A 19,319-nucleotide genomic window follows, 5' to 3' on the forward strand; every position below is an offset into this window, starting at 1 on the left:
GCCAAGTGAAAAAAAGTGTTACGTCAGCGCCACTTGCTGGTTTAACCACCCAATTACTGCAACAATCCCTCGTAATGTACACTACAGTACATGGACCAGAGTATTTGGGTTGATGAGGGAACAACTTCATATTTAAATATATGTATTTGGATACAATGTCATTGCAGGTTTGGCCAAATACTTTTGTCCATATACAGTAGTATTACACATAACAATATTTATTCAAATATGATATCATGCATGGATGTTATATCATATTATTATTATTATTATTTTAACGTTTTTTTCGATTCTGATCTCTCTTTTTTTGTAAGTGCAACTGTTATTTTGAAAAAATGGGCATAAATTACTGATTTCTTATTATTTTGTATAATATTCCATTTTGTTTGTATGTAAGTTTAAATATTTGTTGATCACTATTTATGAGTTTTGGTATTTTTCTAATTATACTGTACAAAATTGTACTAAAAAAACTTTTTGTATGTTGTACATTACATGATACAATATTTATTTAATAATAATATTCATAGATACAGTAAATATATAACTTTATTACATAAAACATTTGACCATATTACAAAACAGAGAAAAACAGAGTTTTATAATGTACTAATGAATAAACACAAACAATAAACACATCAACATACACGTGTACTGTAGATTATGTTTTATTATTACAGTATCAAACATTAAAAAAATACCCAATGGTGGAATAAAAGAAAATGACCCACCTTTGCTACATTTCTGGCAATGTATGTACTGTAAAAATGTATTTTCTAAAAACTGTAAACAAGCATTAGGAAGTAAACGTCATTCTCACAACACTCTTTGTTTAGTTCTTGCATAACTGCAACTTTTGTGATTTATCATTCACTGTCTCTAACTGCTTTACTCAGGTTAAGGTCACTGTGAATCTGGAGTCTGGAGTGAGGCCAGTGTGTCTAGTACCTGCATGCTTTTGGACAGTAGAAGGGACACTGTGTCACTGAGTTATGACCTTTAGTAGAATGCAGGCATGCTTGGTTTAGACGACTGATACACTGATTATTGCGTTATGAATGAAGGGACTGCAGATGAAAAACCGCCATTTGGCTAATTCTGGTAGATTTACAGATATGTAAATTAATGTACAATGTCTCTCTCAAATAAATCAACAGATATTCAACTCTATTTTTCAGATATAAAGACCATGCAACACAACATTGACAAAAAAACAAAAAAAACAACAACAATGAGGGCTTAAATAACATAAAGAGCTAAATGACATTTGCAAACAATGGCATGAGAACATTACACAGGATCTGGAGGATATGTATTGTGCATGTGATACTGCATGTACAGAAGTATACATCATAATGAATATTTATACTGTAAATACTATTAGGAATGATATGTAGATTCACATTATCTAAGATATGTGTATTTACTCTTTATTGCTGGTACCTGTGCAAAATTTGTCTACTTGGTCCTCAAGAGTTAATTTGCATTATAAAGTGGTTAGTAATTTCTCACAAAAACGTTTCCTTATTGATCCACATCAGGCTGTGGGTCTCATTAGGTTTGCACTCATACTCGATGCTGCGGAAGCTGTTGCCCCACTGGCAGTGGTCTCTTTTGTTGTAGTTGTAGAATTTCACCTGCCATGTAGTCTCAAAGAGGCCAGCTGCTGTAAACTGTTAAAAAAAAAAGATTATATTGAAATGATACATCTATACCACTTTATACATTGATTATAAGTAATATGAAGTGAAGGCTACAATTCACCTACCGAAAGTTAACACACCATGTGCAACGGAGTACATGTTTCAGTACAGTTTAATAGGGTTACATGCTATGCACAGAATATTATACTGTAATTATTATGGTAATGTGTAATATCTTAGTATATTACAATGTATTTATAACACAATAAGGTTAAAGATTAATGATTTATTTATAATGATTTCTATTCATTTACTAATTACCTCCTTTACTTACAGTAAATGGATTTTATCATTAAAATGTGTGCCAACACTAGAGCAAAAGGAATGCTTTGGAAGCTTTGTCACTAAAACAAATTCCTTGTACGTGCAAGCGTACTTGGCAATAAAACTCTTTCTGATTCTGAAAAGGAATTACCGCAATAACAGTTAACAAAATAATATATTGGCACGCTCTAAAGGTTTCCTGGTTGGACAACTTACTATACCCATGTTAAGATAAATTGGTATTTTTTACCTGTATGCTCACTTGGACAGGCTGCCGCTCTCCGCTTTTGGTGTGAGCCATCCCTTCAGTGTTATATGTCGCAGAATACACTACTGCCTGGGGGTCTTTAGACTTCTGCTCTAAAGGAAATGTAACCCCACCAACATTCATGGATCTGAAAATTCAGAGACTAACAGATAAGGCTCCCAAATGTGTCTCCATGCTGTAAATTATACCGAAATAACGTAGAAAAAAAACATAATAGCATCAATGTGTTATATATAAATAACATTTTATGAACCCTTTTAACATGTGCCACTTAAAAACAGAATGATACAGTACTGATTAGGAGCAAGATATTTGTATGTACAGCAGTTAGTTGTGTAAAAGGACAGACAGGGTGTTATGTAACATGAAGTGTGGTGTTATTGTTACTTGCAACAGCTACAGTTTAATTGTAAGCATACTGTATATCTAGATTCTCCGATATCTCTGCCAGAGGAAGCCTGAGTCCCTGGATGCAACCCCACAGTGCTTGCCAACTTCATGCACGGAGACCAAGGTTCGAATCCCAAACCCTGGAGGTACGACGCAACAATGCTAACCAAAACAATTTATAAATCAAATAATCCACTATCGATCATTGCATATCAATATTGCTCACGATTCTAATTTAAGTAGTACTTCTTTACAGTCAGTCGGTTCATTGCCATGGAAACGCACACGTCTCAAACCAGTTGTTGCCTGTACTCAAAAAATTAACTTTTGTACTCAATATCAGTGACTACTGCAAGGAATCACAGCCATACTGATAATACTTTATTTTTGTTTACAAATAACATAGAACATTAACTTACACGTTAATGCGGTTACATTTTAAACCGTTGTCATTGCGTTGCTTAGCAACGCTTCCTCCTTACAGACAATATTTAGTGTGAGGCGGAAGAACAATTGTTTTAAAGATAATATTATTAATAAGCTTAAATGCCTAATAACGAGCTGATAATATTATTACTATTTTTGTTTTATATTGTTTTTCTGTTTTAAAGAAGGAGAAGCAGTAAGCTTTAGGTTACATCAAACCTTAACTTTGATAAAAAATATATATATTTTTAAAAATAAATCACTGTAGTGCGCCCTCTGGTGGCTTATTGATTTAATATAAAATTTCAGATACGCCATATTTTCTAGCAAAAAAAAAACAAAAAAACAAAAACAAACCAAAACCATTCGCTAAAAAGGCAACAAAGAAACAAACCGGGATACTCACGTGGCCTGGACCGCGCCTGGTTTCACGGTGATATATATGTTATATTTGGTGCCAGTGAGCAGTTTAATGGTTCGGTTCTGGCCAAATCTCGTCCCGTCCGCCTTGAAGAACACGGGCCCGTCATCCGGAGCGGACTTCAGGGAAACTGCGATCCTAATCAGCGCAGGGACTCCGGACATGACTCTGCTTTAGAGCAGGAGGAGGTGAGAGAGAGGATGAGAGGATGAGGTGAGGACAGGAGGAGGTGAGAGGAGGACTGAGGTCAGGTCAGAGGAGGAAGAAGACTGGGATCAGATGAGAGGAAGACAGATGAAGACAGGGATCAGATGAGAGGAAGACAGATGAAGACAGGGATTTGATTTCGCCCACAATTTCAGACCGAACCCAAATCATGAGAGTATTAAAATGACGTGTTCAAACAAACACGTGAACGCGTTGCCCTGATTTGTACTCCTCCTGTTCTTAATCCCCCACACACACACACACTTTCCGACCTCTCTCTCTCTCTCTCTCTCTCTCTTACACACACACACACACACACACACGCAGAGAGAGAGAGATGCCACGCACTAACACACCGCCATCACACACTAAGACTCTGGACCAGACCAAATTCACAAATTTAGCAAAAGCAATTAGAATAAACCACATTACACACACAAACACTACAAAGTAACTATTCAAACTATCTGGAAACACAAAGTAAGAATCAGTGTTGTTATCTGGCCCTAATCAGACAGTAAAGTGGACAGTCAGGCAGACGATCTGAGCACGATGACTGACCCAAAACTAAGAAACGCCCTGACGACTCAGTGAGCACCGCCTGGCTGTAGAGACGGGGCGACACAAGAGAAGAGACCTGAGAAAGAGACTGTGCCAACAGTGAACGCTTAATAAAATAGAGACAGAGCAGCACTTCCTCACTCAATTAGTCAGTTTGCACGGAATATTTAACCAAGTTCAATAAAATCATCCCCATTTTCAACTGTCTCCCCGACACCTGACAAACTGCCCCACCTACTAGGGGCGCACAGGGAAACACACCTCCTGTCACCAAGTGAGGGGCAGCAAGTGACCATAGCAAACCATATCTCTTTCTCACACACACACACACACACACACACACACACACACACACACACACACACACACTGATCACTTTTATTATGTTATTCAATATTATTATTATTATTATTGCCCAATCACTATGACATCAGCCCTAACCTCTTGTTCTTCTTAGGATTTTTTTTTTGGATAGATTGGAATCTGCTGCCACTAGGATGCTTGAGAGTCTGGGCCCCGGGCATCTCACACATGCACACGAAACAGGCTACACATTTAGAGCTCATTGTGCTAAACAATTTTGTCATGGGCTCAACTCAACAGGAAGTCAGTTATTTTAGGTCATTTGCAAAATGCACCCAAAGAAATTTAAATCACTCTTCCTAGGGGATTTATACAATCGCCACCAAACGGAGCCTATGAACAGTCAAGACATGTTGCACACAAACACACTCGTACATCACACACATACACTCACACACCCACATCTCTCTCCCACACACATACACACGCATGCACAACAAACACACACATACACCCACACACACTAACAAGTCACATTGTTTCACACATATTAAAGGGATCATCCAAAAACATTTTTCATTAAATGTTAATATGATCTTTAGGGTCCTAATGAAAAGTCTGTAATATATTTAATTAAAAATTCTCAATGGTTGTGTAAAAAAAACACTATTTTTAACTGGTAAAAACTAGCTCTGTTCTCAGCAACCTATTTCAGTACACGTTCCCTTAAATGCTTATGATCTCTGCTGAGGCACCCCCCCCCCCCCACAGTTCTGTGGGGCGTGTCTTCACAACACACGTGGGGTATAGCCACGGGACTGTAGTCCAGTGCGGGAAGTGCTTTGTGGGTAATGCAGTCCAAACTGAAAAACGCTGGAATATAGAGCCTGAGCCTGTTTTCTGAAGTAGTTTTTGGTTTAATTTAAGTACGGAACCTACGCGGAAGTTTGTAATATCGCCTGACAACGCAGAAATTAAAAGAATAGACATGCATCGACTCGATTTGTCTTTCTCATCACTGCATGTGCATGAATTAACGGGCTGTTACGCTGCCGCGAGCAACAACAACATAAAGCGGAGAAGCTTACTGAGAGAGATACGGACGCGATGTGTTTACTGATGTGTTTACATGACTTCTTAATCTTCGACAGACATTGTTATAAACCATCTAACGTAACAAAGGTAAGCATAATATAGTTTTCTTAATACGTACACCGTTTGCAACTAGACAATCACCTTAATGCATTGTTTATTATAAACGTGCGATTAGGGATTATAAGAGACGGATATACACAGAGAAGAAGCCATAACCATGTTCTATGAGAGTGTAAGTTAACTTACACTCCGCATTCATCGTGATTATTAGAAAAGGCGATCTGCAAAGATTCATAGAAAAAAAAAATTACACTCACCGAGCCTGGTGAAGATGAAGCAGGAACACGAAGCGTTAGTACAGATCCATTTTTTAGGAGCAGCTTCCTAGCAAAACCAGCTTTATATTGACCCGCGTTTATAAAGCAGTCTGGTGAAAAATGATTATCGCAAACATGAAAGCATTTAGGTAAATCAGCGGGGACGTTAGCTTTAAAAACTAAATTCAGCCACTGCCTCCTCAGCGGCTCAGATACCTAACCCTAGGTAGGTACCCTAGGTCACTAACCCTAGGTAGTGAATGACGACTGCTGTGTTCGCTATTACACCCAACAACTGTACACAACACTCGCTTAGGCAACATTTTGCTCCAGCGGTGAAAAACAATGGCCGACAGCTTCTTCTCACTCGGGGCGGGTCTTTGCTAAAACACCAGTGTCAATCAACTAGTGTAGGAGCGGCCTCCTGTGGTGTGGCGTCACAGTGACAGGCATTTGCGATTGGCCTGATTTCAGAAGGGGGATGTTACTGTAATAAATGAAAAGAAAACCACTGGGCGGCTCTTTATCATCGTAGAGTGGTTGTGTACGCACTCTCCTAACACACAGTTCAGTCCAAACAGCCTAAAAAAGTGCATGTAGGCCTGTATGACCCCTTTAACATTTACATTTACATTTAGGCATTTGGCAGACGCTCTTATTCAGAGCGACTTACAAAAAGTGCTTTAATGTTTAAATCATTGGATACATACTTACACTGGGTTAACTAGGTTAATAACTAAGTGCCATTAGTCCAACACAAAACACAACTGGGAAGAGGTTATTATTATTATTATTATTTTTTTGGAGGGGGTTAGTCCAAGTACTGGAGAAACAGATGAGTCTTGAGTCGTAGTTTAAAGATAGTACACACACATCACAAATGTTGACACATGGACTCAAACACCACATACACAAACATGCACATGAGAGAGGTGTGTGTGTGTGTGTTTGTGTGTGCTTGTGTGTGGTTGCTTGCAATAGAGAGAAAGAGAGAGATGAGTATGTTTGTGAGTGCGTGAGAGAGGTGTGTGTGTGTGTGTGTGTGTGTGTGAGAAAGAGAGAGGTGCGTGTGTTTTTGTCTGCATGATAAATGTGTATGTGTGTGTGTTAGAGAGAGAAAGAGAGAGGGTTGTGTGAGAGAGAAATGTGTGTTTGTGTGTGTGTGGTTTATATCTATTGCACTAAAATAACTAAAAATAAAGGAATTGTGTAATGTTCTATTTCTATTCTATTTAATAAGTTTAAGATTAAGTCATTTTTTGTTAAAATAGATATTTTATTTGAGGTGAAATTCTTCTAGATTAAGTGCACTTGCTTTTTTTATGCATTGACCAGCTTAAGCTGTTGTTAAGCTGTATGGTAGAGCAAAGGGTACAATAGGTCAGTCACACAAAACCACATTTTTATAGCACCTCTAACAGTAATTATAATACTGTATATTATCCGCTGCTTCATTTACTTCCTTTACAAAATAATTACCTCTACCATAACTCTTTAACCTGCCAAGGATTCAAGTTAAAGGGCACACTAAGTTTAAGAATTGTGTATTTACTCTAGAACAGTATAAAATCATTAAGACTCACAAAACAATTTAGACCAATAGAAAAACTCTTGAAGTTTCCTACTTCTCTACAGTTAAACCACCTTGACCTTGTTTCTAAACTGTGTATTTGGATGTTGTAGTAACTGTGGATTATTGATTGAAAGTGCACTGTGTCCATACTACAGTTGAAACTATCAAGAGTGACAGCCAGCGTGTGGACTTTGTGTGGACTTGGTCTTTCGGCTGTTCCCGGCAAGCGATCGACACACTAGATCATCCGGTCTGCACATACAAGCTTGGCAGAGGATTTTACGCCGGATGTAAAATTACAGCATTTTTAATATCTCTTTTTAGGGAACCAAAAGTACTTGGAGGATCTAATATAATTACATACTTCTATGTAAATCTTTCATACTCAATGACTGCCTGAATTCTGTGTGTGTGTGTGTGTGTGTGTGTGTGTGTGAGAGAAAGAGAGATTTTTTTCTAGCACCTGTGGCTTTTTACATGTTGATATATCTGTTCCACTAAAATAAATAAAAATAAATTGTGTAATGTACTCGATTCTATTTAATTAGTTTAATCCAAACATACCAATGTCCACCATTATTCATTTTTGGTTAAAATAAGTATTTAATTTGATATACAAGTTCAAGGTCAAGTAGGCTTTATTGTCACTTCAACCATATACAGTACAGTTAGTACACAATGAAACGAAACAACGTTCCTCCAGGACCAAGGTGCTACTGTACATGCAACATAAATTTACAACATAAATTAACAGAAAAGCTAAACTAGCTGGAGAAAGACTATCTATGGTTTTTTTAATTTATTTTTTTACAGACAACATAAAGTGCACGTGCAAATGTGCAAACAAGAGCAACAAAGTGACAGTGCAAAAACACAACATAACATAACATAATACTCTGTGGTGTTGAGGTGACATATATACATACACATATACCACCAGAACCTGACTTAAGTACATGAAACCCATGACTAACTGGGTACAGGTTGTCAGGTGATTGACTTGGTTATTCCAGTTGGAATATTTCACCATCATTTTCTCCATACACTTCTCATCTCATCATCCTGATCTTACTATTGTTTTGAAAGATACTGTAGCATTGCCATCACAAAGTAGTGTTTTTTGTACAATACTCAATAGTAAATGGAAAAAAACTAAGAATATTAAATGAATCACATTGACGAAAGGAATGGTGTATTCTGTAGTGTTACATCATCAAACTCCTTTAAGAATAGAAGTATTAATCATTTGTTATTGTCACGGGTTTTAAGACCACTAGGAAGAGATTGTCTTTGGTAGCCTAGTAGTCAGAAGTTTCCTTTAAAAGGTGGACAGTGGCGTAGTGGTTAGCACAGTGGCTTCGCACCTGCAAAGGGTCGGGGGTTCATGTTCCACATTCAGGTCTGTGTGGGTAGAGTTTGTATGTTCTGGCCATGCTTGGTGGGTATTTTCTGACAGTCCCAGGACATGCAGATTAGGCTTATTGGTGACTTGTGCGCCGAGGTGGTTGGGATTGGCTCCAGGCCTCCCATGACCTTGTACATGATAAGTGGTATGGAGAATGAGTAAGAGTGTGAGTAAGTTTCCTTTGAGAAATGATTTGTGGAAAATTAAGAAAACAACTAAATGTTTCTAATTTTTGTCACAATGAGTATTTACATGGAGGCTCAGCTGACCACATGATTTAATCAAAATTGCTCATGTGGAGGGTTGATTACAAGTTGTAAACATTAAATGTATTGTGAAGGTAGAGAGTTATTACTTGTACAATTGAATGGTTAATTATATAAGTAAAAACACTCCCTACCTTCACAATACATTTCGAGGGGAAACACATTTATCATTTTCTTCCATGCAAGAAAGAATAAACAAAATTATTATATTTTCCATGATAAATAATAAAAATAAAAATAAAAGTTTTATGTTCACATCTAGCCTTGTTTCATAATCATGTCAAGGGAGACCTCAAGTGACTACACATAACTAACCTAAGCAACTCATGTACTGTAGGCGTGTAGGGTGAAAATGCTGAAAATAGAATAGAATCAAGCTGACCAAGGACACGTGGGCCATCTACTTCCCTTTTCTCAGTGTACACTCAGAGTATCATTTAGGCACCAAAAAAATAAAAGCTGCCGCTTGGTGCTGAGGTCTTCACACACTTAACAATATTCGCCTGGAGTAAGCACAGCCAGCAGCTATGGAGCCCAACATCATCAGAGAAGGTTATCTGGTAAAAAAGGTAGGAGTGTGTAAATAAATGAACATTGCTGTAACTCATTCTTTAAAATCTCCTATTTTAAGTGACTAAACTGTGATCAGCGTGATATCTTTAATTCAAAATATATTTATCAGTAAAATCTATTGAAATGTTCTTGTTTAGTTGTCAATAAGTATTGTTGTAGTTCTGACTGTTAAACGGTCATGCTAAAGACTGTTAAACACTATTTCCTCACCACTAATAGTTTTCATGTTTGACAAAGCGTTAACTTCCCCTGAAAACCACAGCTATGATAACTGCACTTCTATGAGCACATTTTCTTGTCAGAAAAGTTTCAGACGCGAGCCAAAACCTTATTTGAAATTAAATCTTATGAAGTATCAGTTAATCATTTTAAAGAGAAAAAATGCAGTACTATGCATATTGTCTCCATGACCAAAACACCTCAGATCTTTTTGAACTGTACTAAACATTAAAATGTATTTGATGTATTCTAACATATTTGGTTGTTCTTACAAATTGCCTTGTACGATATATATATATATATATATATATATATATATATATATATAGAGAGAGAGAGAGAGAGAGAGAGAGACATTTGTACATTAGGGTTACCCTTAGAGTAAAATAAAAAAATGAATGTATTTATTTATACACCACGACAAACTTAATCAGCAATACATTCTCTTCTTTTAATGCAATGCTTCCATAATGCTGACCTGTCAAAGCTTTTTTTTGTACTTGCACCCATTTTAAGAAAGTAAAAAAAATCTATTTGAACAAACACTTGAACTGAAGTTATTAATAATAATAATTATTATTATTATTCATAGGGCACTGTGCTAAATTCTTGGAAAGTAGTGTGGGTGGTGTTAGCAGATGACGGAATAGAGTTTTACAAGAAGAAGACAGACAGCAGCCCAAAGGGCATGATTCCATTAAAAGAAGCCACGTTGACAAACCCGTGTCAGGACTTCAGCAAAAGAACGGTGATGACCAATCCAACATGCCATTCTGAAATCAGCACCGGCTTACAACCAAAAATTATTTTACACATTTGTCTTCTTGCTCTCTAACAGTTAGTGTTCAAGGTAACCAGTGAAAAGAAACAGGATCATTTTTTTCAAGCAACCCACCTGGAGGAAAGAGAGGCATGGGTTAAAGACATCAAGAGAGCCATCAGTTGCTTGAACGGTGGAAAAAAATTTGCCAGGAAATCTACCAGGAGGTCAATTCGATTGCCTGAAACGGTCAACCTGAGGTATGAACATATTTGGATCAACTAACGGCTCTAATCTAAGGTGCTCTGAATTGATGATTAAGGTTGGTAACTCTAAATGAACTCCTCCTCCGCAGCAGAGGTAAGTCTTGGTCTAGCTTTGGTCTTGTCCAGGTGCTCTTCATGAGAGCCAGTTTCAAATGCACTAGACCTTACAAGAACTATTCCTGAACAGCTGATCTTCCTGTCTTAAAATAACAACGGACTGTTGCTTTTGTTGTTGTTACTTAATTACATAATTCCTCATAGTGTTACCTCATAGTTTTGAAATCTCGAGTATTGTTCTAGAATGTAGAAATGTAGAAAATGTAGAAAATAAATCACTAAACAAAAACACTGAATTAGAAGGTGTGTCCAAACTTTTGATTGGTACTGTACATTTATTTTTGTTTATTATGAGTCAGAGTGAAAGAGCATTCAAGTATAAAGCCTAAAGATTATCATAAGTTTTGCAAGACTGTGAATTTCCACCAGCTGCCCAAAAACAAGGTAGCAGTAAAATAGTTACAAGTAAAAAGCCGTTAGAGACATTAATAAAGACACACATAATCATACATAGCTAAACAAAACAAAAGCCAGGGTGGAGAGGAAGTGTAAATGCACAAGAGTGATACAAATAGCAGGTATGCTGCACAGTTATTGTAGTCGCTGACTCGGAGGACTTTCACACATTCTTATAACATTGTCGTGGGTTTCCTTTGAGCATTCTGGTTTGTTTTTTTTTTACCTGCAAAACATATCTGGGTCCTCTCAAATAACTCTAGACATAAGACTTATATTCATTCATTAGTTCCCTTTTCAGTTAGGGGTATCATCCCAAAAATGACAGTAATCTCAGCATTTCCCCGAAATGGGTTACTATAATTTCATTTTCAGGATAGTACCCTGAAAATAGTACCCTTAGTACCCTTAATTGAATAGGAAACTAACGAATGAATAAATGAAACTGTAAAGTTGTGAAACAACCAGTAGAGAACCATCAAGGAACCACTTGAACAGGAGTTTAGGTTTAATACCAAGTCTGTTCTATCATCCATCACTGCTTCTTTTGCAGGAAGACAGCAATCAGGGCAACTCATAAAAGTGTAGGAGTCATTTTACTAATATATTTTTAATAGTTGGAAACCAACAAGAGCACCCGGGAGGAAACCCACATTGATGTTACAACATGTGAAACTAGTCAGTGTCAATGTTCACAGTAATTGTGCAACCTGACTGCTATTAGTTATACACCTCAGCCTTTTTTTACTTTTCTCTTTTTCTCTCGCTCTCTCTTTCTTTCTCTTTGCTTGAGGTTCAAGCAGTGGATGTTCTTTCATTCATTTTTCTACAGCATTAAGGATTATAGAAGACAGGAAGTTACCGAAAGCCAGTGCTATGACAGGTGGAAGGGAGTAACGTTGTCAGGAAGGATGTGGAGACATACATGCATTTCTTAAAACATTTGTTAAGTCAAAACAAAGCTAGCCGAGGAAACCGTGAAATAATAGATTTGAAATAATCATCAATAAACAAGGAAGATCTGGAACGAATGTGTGTTTAAAATGCTGTGTCAAACTGAAAGCTGTGTCAAAATAATTGATCCACGCATAAAATGAAGATGCATGCTAAAATTGGACAAAGTGCCCTTAACAGTTAGCCCAGGACATGTCCTAACAGCCCGCCTGTGAGCACATACTACTAGAGGGCATACCAGGGCATTACACAGTGGAGCAGTGCAGAGCACAAGCAGAACAGGTAATGCCTCTTTTAGGCATGGGAGGTGACCTTGTTGACCTCCATGGGGTCTTGGAGATCTCCAAGTTGACCTCTACAAGCCACTAAACTGGTAGAGAGGATGTGGAGATTACCAGGTTGACCTCCAGAGGCTTCTGAGCAGAAAGCAGAACTGTGCCCTGCTGGATATCGCAATCCAGGGAATCACGGCAAATAGCAGCATGTCCAAAGTGGTGTTGCGCACTCTCATTTTTGCCGTCTGCATCCCAGTGGTGGTCAAGCTTCCAGTCAGGACTGCAATGAGATTTAAAGGCAGGCGAATCGAGCATATTACCAAATCTTAATTATACACAAACACAAATTGTTGCTATGTGCTATTAGCACGTAACATAATTGAAAAAACAAGACTCTTATACTCAGTGTCTCGTAATTGCCACAATTACACTACAACTAATTGACACCAAAGTAGTTTTAAAGCTTGCATTCTATTCCACAGTGTACTTTAAAGTGTGCTCCCAGTGCAGACATGACTTACTGGTAACTTAAGCACCTTGGACACCTGTTGGCGCTTCTACAGTCGAAATGTCACATTACTGGAATTAAATGTTGCTGCTCACTTATTTAAACGAAAACTGACACCATTATTAAATATATAGTTTTGAAATTTGATTAATTTACATTTTTTTTTTACAGATTACTAAGCTGAAAGAGATTTTAATTACATTTAAATATTTTATTAATTACAAACTCCTATGTGCCACATCAATGTTACATTGTCGTAGATAATAATAATAATAACAACAATAATAATAATAATAATAATAATAATAATAATAATAATAATAATATAAAAATCTTCTTTCAAGCTTAATTTCTTCCCAGGCTTTAGCGAGGCAAATTGTTTATGTGCATCTTCATGATGAATCATATTCCACCACGTAAGGTACAATTCCAAACTTCAGGGTATGAAACTGCTCGATTTAAAGGGAACTGTGAACGGTGTAGGGAACAAATGAACAATTGTTTATCATTTTGTCAGAAGTGGACATGCAAAACTTCCCAGTCATTGTGTCTTACTGGAGTGTGGAACAAAATTGAGCTTGAAAAGGGAATCATATATTTATCATTATTATTATTTTGTCAAGCACTATATCATTATTATTATTATTATTATGATACGATAAGAATATATTATTCCAGTTTCCTCCCACACTCCAAAGATATGCAGGTTAGGCTAATTGGTATTCTCAAATTGCCCGTAGTGTGTGAGTGAGTGTGTGAGTATGTGTGTGTGCCCTGCGATAGATTGGCACCCTGTCCAGGGTGTACCCCACCTCCTGGGATAGGCTCTAGGTCCCATAACCCTGAATACAGGATAAAGCGGTATAAAAGATGAGTGAGAGTGAGTGAGAATATATTATTTTAATTTTTATAACAATTGATGTACATATATGTAAATTAATCAAAAAAATTATTTGATGATGATGAAGTTCTACACTTTTCAATAGGATATATTTTATAATGGTTTCAGTTTTTGTTTCAACAAATATTTAATACTAGTGCCTGTCATTGACGAAAAATTACATACCAACATGCAAACAGAAAATTTGACTGAAGTACATACAAATCCTTTCTTTTATTTATATAGCTTTAATTTCAGTAGTGAAATTTCTACAGTAGCAGCAACAAGTATCTGAGGTGCTTACGTTGCCATGGTAATGCATGGAGGTTACAGTATGCCGGTGATGTCACAGGGTGCTACAAATTAAGGGATTTTGTTTGGAGAAGTTCCCTTAATCAATATTCCCTGCACAAGGAGTAAAGAGTCGAGACCACACTTTAAAGGACAAGGTGCAATGGTAGTTCACTTGGTCTCTGCATCATTCACACTTCCCTTTGAACCGAGTAGCTTCTCTCTCTCTGTTGTTTGGTATAACAGAGCAAGAATGATCTCTGACCCAAACATACAACTCTGGGAACAGGTAGTGGTGTCAAAATAAAAGTCAGACTGAAAATGAAGCAAGACACAATGGCAAGACGTTCTCCTACACTTTGTATGTAGACCCGTTTCCAGACAATAAAATATAGTCCTGGGACACAACCTCAGATTTCTGTTTCTTTGTTTGTTTGTTGATTAATTAATTAATCTGGTAGATTATACATTATTTTAAAAGCCTGTACAAATAGGGTGTACTTGGATGCAAGAATCGTGGGAAACAGACCAATGTTCAAGAAAATGAATTGAATAAATTTTGTTTGTAATTATTAGGTCTAGCAAGGAGGTTGGCAGGAAAAAACAACTAAGGTTAAATACAAGAATTATACAAAAAAATTACAACATGGAATAAAAACAACAACTATCAACATTATAATTAGTTAAAATATCCATAGGTAGGATTTCCAAAAATATTGTGCTTACATATGAAATGCATGAGAATTTAAAGTAATGCAGAACACAGCCAGTGCCATTATGCACAATTTCTAAATTATGCTTACCCTGGAATGTCTTTAAAAATGTACGTATCTAGGTCTAGGTAGTCTAGGTAGTACAATAACAAGCTTGTTTTGCTGTCATATAATCTGCTTATGGAATTGATCTTTTTAAAAATCTTCTCTTTAAGTGAGCTGTATATTTTGATGAAAGACCAAGACAAGGGAATTAAAGAAATGAAAGTGGAGAAAGACAAGAAGCTTTTCAACCACTGCTTCACTGGTATGTAACTTTAGTCAGAATGTTCAAAAAGGCTTTTGGGTGAAATCTGCTATTATAATTTTTTTTTAAATATATATATATATATATATATATATATATATATATATATATATATATATATATATATATATATATATATATATATATATATAAGCTTATTCTACTGATCTATGGTTTCACTTATTATAAGTCTTTAATTTTGTAAAGTTGTAAAAGTATTGAAGAATGCATTATATTGCTACAATTACGTGTTGCCTTTCTGTATGCATGTTTCTGTAATGTGAATTCTGATCCCATGGCAGGTGACACAGTGATTGACTGGCTGATCTCGCAGGGGAAAGTAAGGAACCGGGCTGAGGGTGTGATGCTGGCCACTGGGCTGCTGAATGAGGGCTACCTACAGCCAGCTGGAGATATGTCCAAAGCAGCAGTGGAAGGCAATGCAGAGTCTGCATTCCTAGACCAGCCAGATGCTCTATACTACTTTGTGAGTGAACACGCACACCCTATACTCAATTACTCACAATCTATACCACCTTAACCTGTACACAGGGTCATGGGGGGCCTGGAGACCATTCCAGGAGACTTAGGGCACCCTAGATGGGTTACCAATTAATTGCAGGGCACACACGCATACATACACTCACAGGCACGTTCACACACTACGGGCAATTTGGGAACACCAAACCAAATTGGGAACCTATCAACCCTAAACAGGAGAAGTAGTACAGGGACTGAATAAACGAATTGTTTGAGGTCATGTGTTCAAACTGTCAGGTTTTAAGAATAATTAAAAGAAAAATTTGGCTTGTTGTGTCCGCCGCACCTTGATACACTTACCGGCCGAGCCCGAGCATCACACACGCGCATACATGATGTCTGAAGATCTAGTTTTATTTTAGTTTATTAAGGATAAAGAGACTTTATTCTAATTGTAGTGGTACAATGACATTTGTCAAACAATTTGTGCACTTTTTCCTTAAAAAAAAATCTGCAAACATTGCTATTTTCCATTATATGATAAAACCACCCATGTGGATGTACTTTTCTCTGGCTGGTCGATGATTGTGAACAACCTCAAAATGCAAATGAACTGCAAGCATATGTTTTATCGCAGGTCTCATGTGGCTCTCAGAAACCTCCCAGGAGATAAAACACGGTTGCTCATGCACTTATATTGATATAACAATAAGCACGCAAGCACAGGATACAGTAATTTTATTATTTTCCTAAACCTCAGTTATACAGATTATATTATAATTTACAGTATGGCAATGACAAATGGTCAGGAACACATTATCATATGACAGGATGTCATCTCTATGTTTATTAACATTAACATTAACATTAGGAGATTTGAGCCTATTACCTGTTTGTTATAAGGAAGTTTTCTGTTCTGGCACCCAAGTGGTGAAATGAACTTCCTCTAGATGTCTGTACAGCCGAGTCACTGCCAATCTTCAAGCAATAACTAAAGACTATTTGTTTATTAGGTATTCAGGTTAACTCCCTTTCACCATAAAAGAAAAAAAATACTGATTATCTTGTTTGGGATCACTAGGAAGCTGAATTACTGTAAATTAAAACATAGTCATAGATAAGGAAATGTGGTTTTGGGTGTGTGAGGCTGTTGGCTTGAGTCTGTTTTTGCCCTGTAGGCAGAAAGTGGCTTCTTCTGTGAAGGTTACTCAAGCGATGAGGATGTGATATTGAAGGAAGAGTTCCGAGGAGCCATAGTGAAACAAGGTTGTTTAATGAAACAGGTACTGAATGTATTTTTTTTTTTCACATATCACTTGGATAAGCTTGTAATGCAGTGATAGTTGGAATGATAAAAGGTGTAGGTTTGGCAGCTGTGTTTCAATTTAACATTAATACCAATATGCTGTAGAAAACTCGAAGTGCAATGTGAACCGAACTTATTTTTTCCACCAGGATATGTAGATGTAAATGTTTTTTTTTGTTTGTTTTTTTACTCAACAGGGCCACAGGCGAAAGAACTGGAAAGTGAGAAAATTTATCCTGAGAGATGATCCTGCATATATCCACTACTATGACCCCACTAAGGTGAGGAAGGCTCTGTAATTGCATCTACTTTTTCCTTTCCTTAATTCCTTACGGTATTAGGGTACCATCCTTTGCTCATATTCTTTTTCTATATCTTTCACTCTGTTTCATCAGGGTGAGGAGGATCCTCTTGGCTCGATTCACTTGCGTGGATCTGTTGTGACTGCGGTGGATTATGTACCAGATGGTAAGATATGATTAATCATTAATCATTACCTATTCATCAGTAAGACTAAACAATATTACCTTAACTCAAGATGTGTAATCCTCATACAGGGCAGTCATATGGCAAAGCATTGCAAACTTCTGATGTTAATAAGAAAGGTTAATTTTCCTGTTCTTGCATTACTGCAGCTAAGAAGCATGAGATCGAGGGCAACTTGTTTGAGATCATTACTTCAGATGAGATACACTACTACCTGCAGGCAGCTACAGCTGAAGAACGCAATGACTGGATCAGAGCTGTTCAAGCTGTTTCAAAGTCTGGAAAATAACTGCATAAAACACTTCAATTCAAAAGGATCCTGATGAAAAAAGGGACTCTGGATAACATACTATGTACCTTTATGTCATACATATACACATACAAAATAGCCATGTTTCACTTTTTGCATAGTAAATGTGATATTCCCTTTGAAACACAAAAAAGGTTAAGAAATGGATACACCATAGAACATGTGTAAAAATAATTGTGTATTATTCGTTAATTCTAGTCCAAAAGGGGAAAAAAAGTCTAAAAGTGGAAACTGTTGAAATCTTTGCCGGCCAGCCACTTCCTGTTTCTGTGACCAAACACATCACTTCCTGTCTGTCAATATTCCTGCCACTCTGTGGTTAGCCTCATGAATGTCATCTTACACTTCTTATCAAGCGCACAAACCAGCTCCATATATGGCATTTTAAGGGAAGGGTGCACGTTTAGTACCACAACAATTCTCATGTAAGCCTCTAAAACTAAAATATCACCATATAAACAGGCAATTGTGGTACACATTTAAATAAGGAGACTAATATTTGAAGATGTTTGCAGGGTGTGATGAGTGTCAAGGTTACTCAACTGTTTCCTTGCATGTACAGGGTTTACATCTAGGACTTTTGTGTTAAAGGCTAATTTTTAAATTGCCCATAGCGTATGATTGTTTGTGTAACTGTGTATGTGTGTGTGTGTGTGTGTGTGTGTGTATGTGTGTGTGTGCTTGTGCCATGGGTGGGGTGTCATCATCCATGGTGTCGCCATCCTTTTGCCCCATCAACCTTAAACAGGAGTACAGAGACTAAATAAATGAATTGTTTGAGGTTATGAGTAAGGTTTAAAAAGGAGAGTGTCCAAATTGTCAGGTTTTAAGATTAATTAAAAGAAAAATTATTGCTTGTTGTGTCCACCGCACATTACGCCCACTTACCGGCCAAGCCCGAACATCACACACGTGCATGCACGATGTCTGAAGATCTAGTTTTATTTTAGTTTATTAAGGATAAAGAGACTTTATTCTAATTGTAGTGGTATAATGACATTTGTTTGGTAGCTCTCAGACACAAGCAGCATTATTAAAAAATCTTACATTATGGGAATGTTATGTAGTATAGTGTACGTTTTTGGTTGGAACTTATCTCTGGCTCCAAAACACTTGAGAACCCCTGTATTATAGCCAGCATTGGTAGCTTGGTCTGTTTACAATATGGTCTTCATTCGTTTTGATTATTAATTAACCGTAAACATAATTCCAATTTACTGTATATTTCATATAACATATGTTCCTCATGCTACCGATCTCTGTTTTAAACAATTTGTGC

At 36.9% G+C, this 19,319-nt stretch overlaps 2 protein-coding genes across 2 annotated transcripts; one reads left to right on the forward strand and one right to left on the reverse strand.

The window, feature by feature from the left end:
• Positions 1-649: 649 nt before the first annotated feature.
• Positions 650-3,896, reverse strand: cnrip1b (cannabinoid receptor interacting protein 1b). The gene is made up of 3 exons (XM_053502418.1): positions 3,458-3,896; positions 2,218-2,362; positions 650-1,673 (listed from the first exon to the last, which is right to left on the reverse strand). The coding sequence occupies exons 1-3, from the start codon at positions 3,634-3,636 to the stop codon at positions 1,509-1,511; spliced, it is 489 nt and encodes a 162-aa protein (XP_053358393.1). The 5' UTR covers positions 3,637-3,896; the 3' UTR covers positions 650-1,508.
• Positions 3,897-9,610: 5,714 nt separating this feature from the next.
• plek (pleckstrin) lies at positions 9,611-19,093 on the forward strand. The gene is made up of 9 exons (XM_053502482.1): positions 9,611-9,768; positions 10,584-10,739; positions 10,830-11,011; positions 15,367-15,458; positions 15,761-15,945; positions 17,117-17,221; positions 17,442-17,525; positions 17,640-17,712; positions 17,880-19,093. The coding sequence occupies exons 1-9, from the start codon at positions 9,727-9,729 to the stop codon at positions 18,017-18,019; spliced, it is 1,059 nt and encodes a 352-aa protein (XP_053358457.1). The 5' UTR covers positions 9,611-9,726; the 3' UTR covers positions 18,020-19,093.
• The last annotated feature ends 226 nt before the right edge of the window (positions 19,094-19,319 follow it).

Source organism: Clarias gariepinus, chromosome 8 (genome assembly GCF_024256425.1).
Source record: "Clarias gariepinus isolate MV-2021 ecotype Netherlands chromosome 8, CGAR_prim_01v2, whole genome shotgun sequence".
Lineage (NCBI taxonomy): Eukaryota > Metazoa > Chordata > Actinopteri > Siluriformes > Clariidae > Clarias > Clarias gariepinus.

What these genes read in the sequence shown, in the direction of transcription:
- plek (XM_053502482.1), top strand. Translation starts at nt 9,727, where the DNA reads ATGGAGCCCAACATCATCAGAGAAGGTTATCTGGTAAAAAAG. An exon ending in TTTCAACCACTGCTTCACTG is followed by an intron (nt 15,459 to 15,760) that starts GTATGTAACTTT and finishes ATCCCATGGCAG; the next exon opens with GTGACACAGTGATTGACTGG. An exon ending in AAGGTTGTTTAATGAAACAG is followed by an intron (nt 17,222 to 17,441) that starts GTACTGAATGTA and finishes TTTACTCAACAG; the next exon opens with GGCCACAGGCGAAAGAACTG.
- cnrip1b (XM_053502418.1), bottom strand. Translation starts at nt 3,636, where the DNA reads ATGTCCGGAGTCCCTGCGCTGATTAGGATCGCAGTTTCCCTGAAGTCC. An exon ending in CCAGGCGCGGTCCAGGCCAC is followed by an intron (nt 2,363 to 3,457) that starts GTGAGTATCCCG and finishes CTGAATTTTCAG; the next exon opens with ATCCATGAATGTTGGTGGGG. An exon ending in CTGTCCAAGTGAGCATACAG is followed by an intron (nt 1,674 to 2,217) that starts GTAAAAAATACC and finishes TTTTTTTAACAG; the next exon opens with TTTACAGCAGCTGGCCTCTT.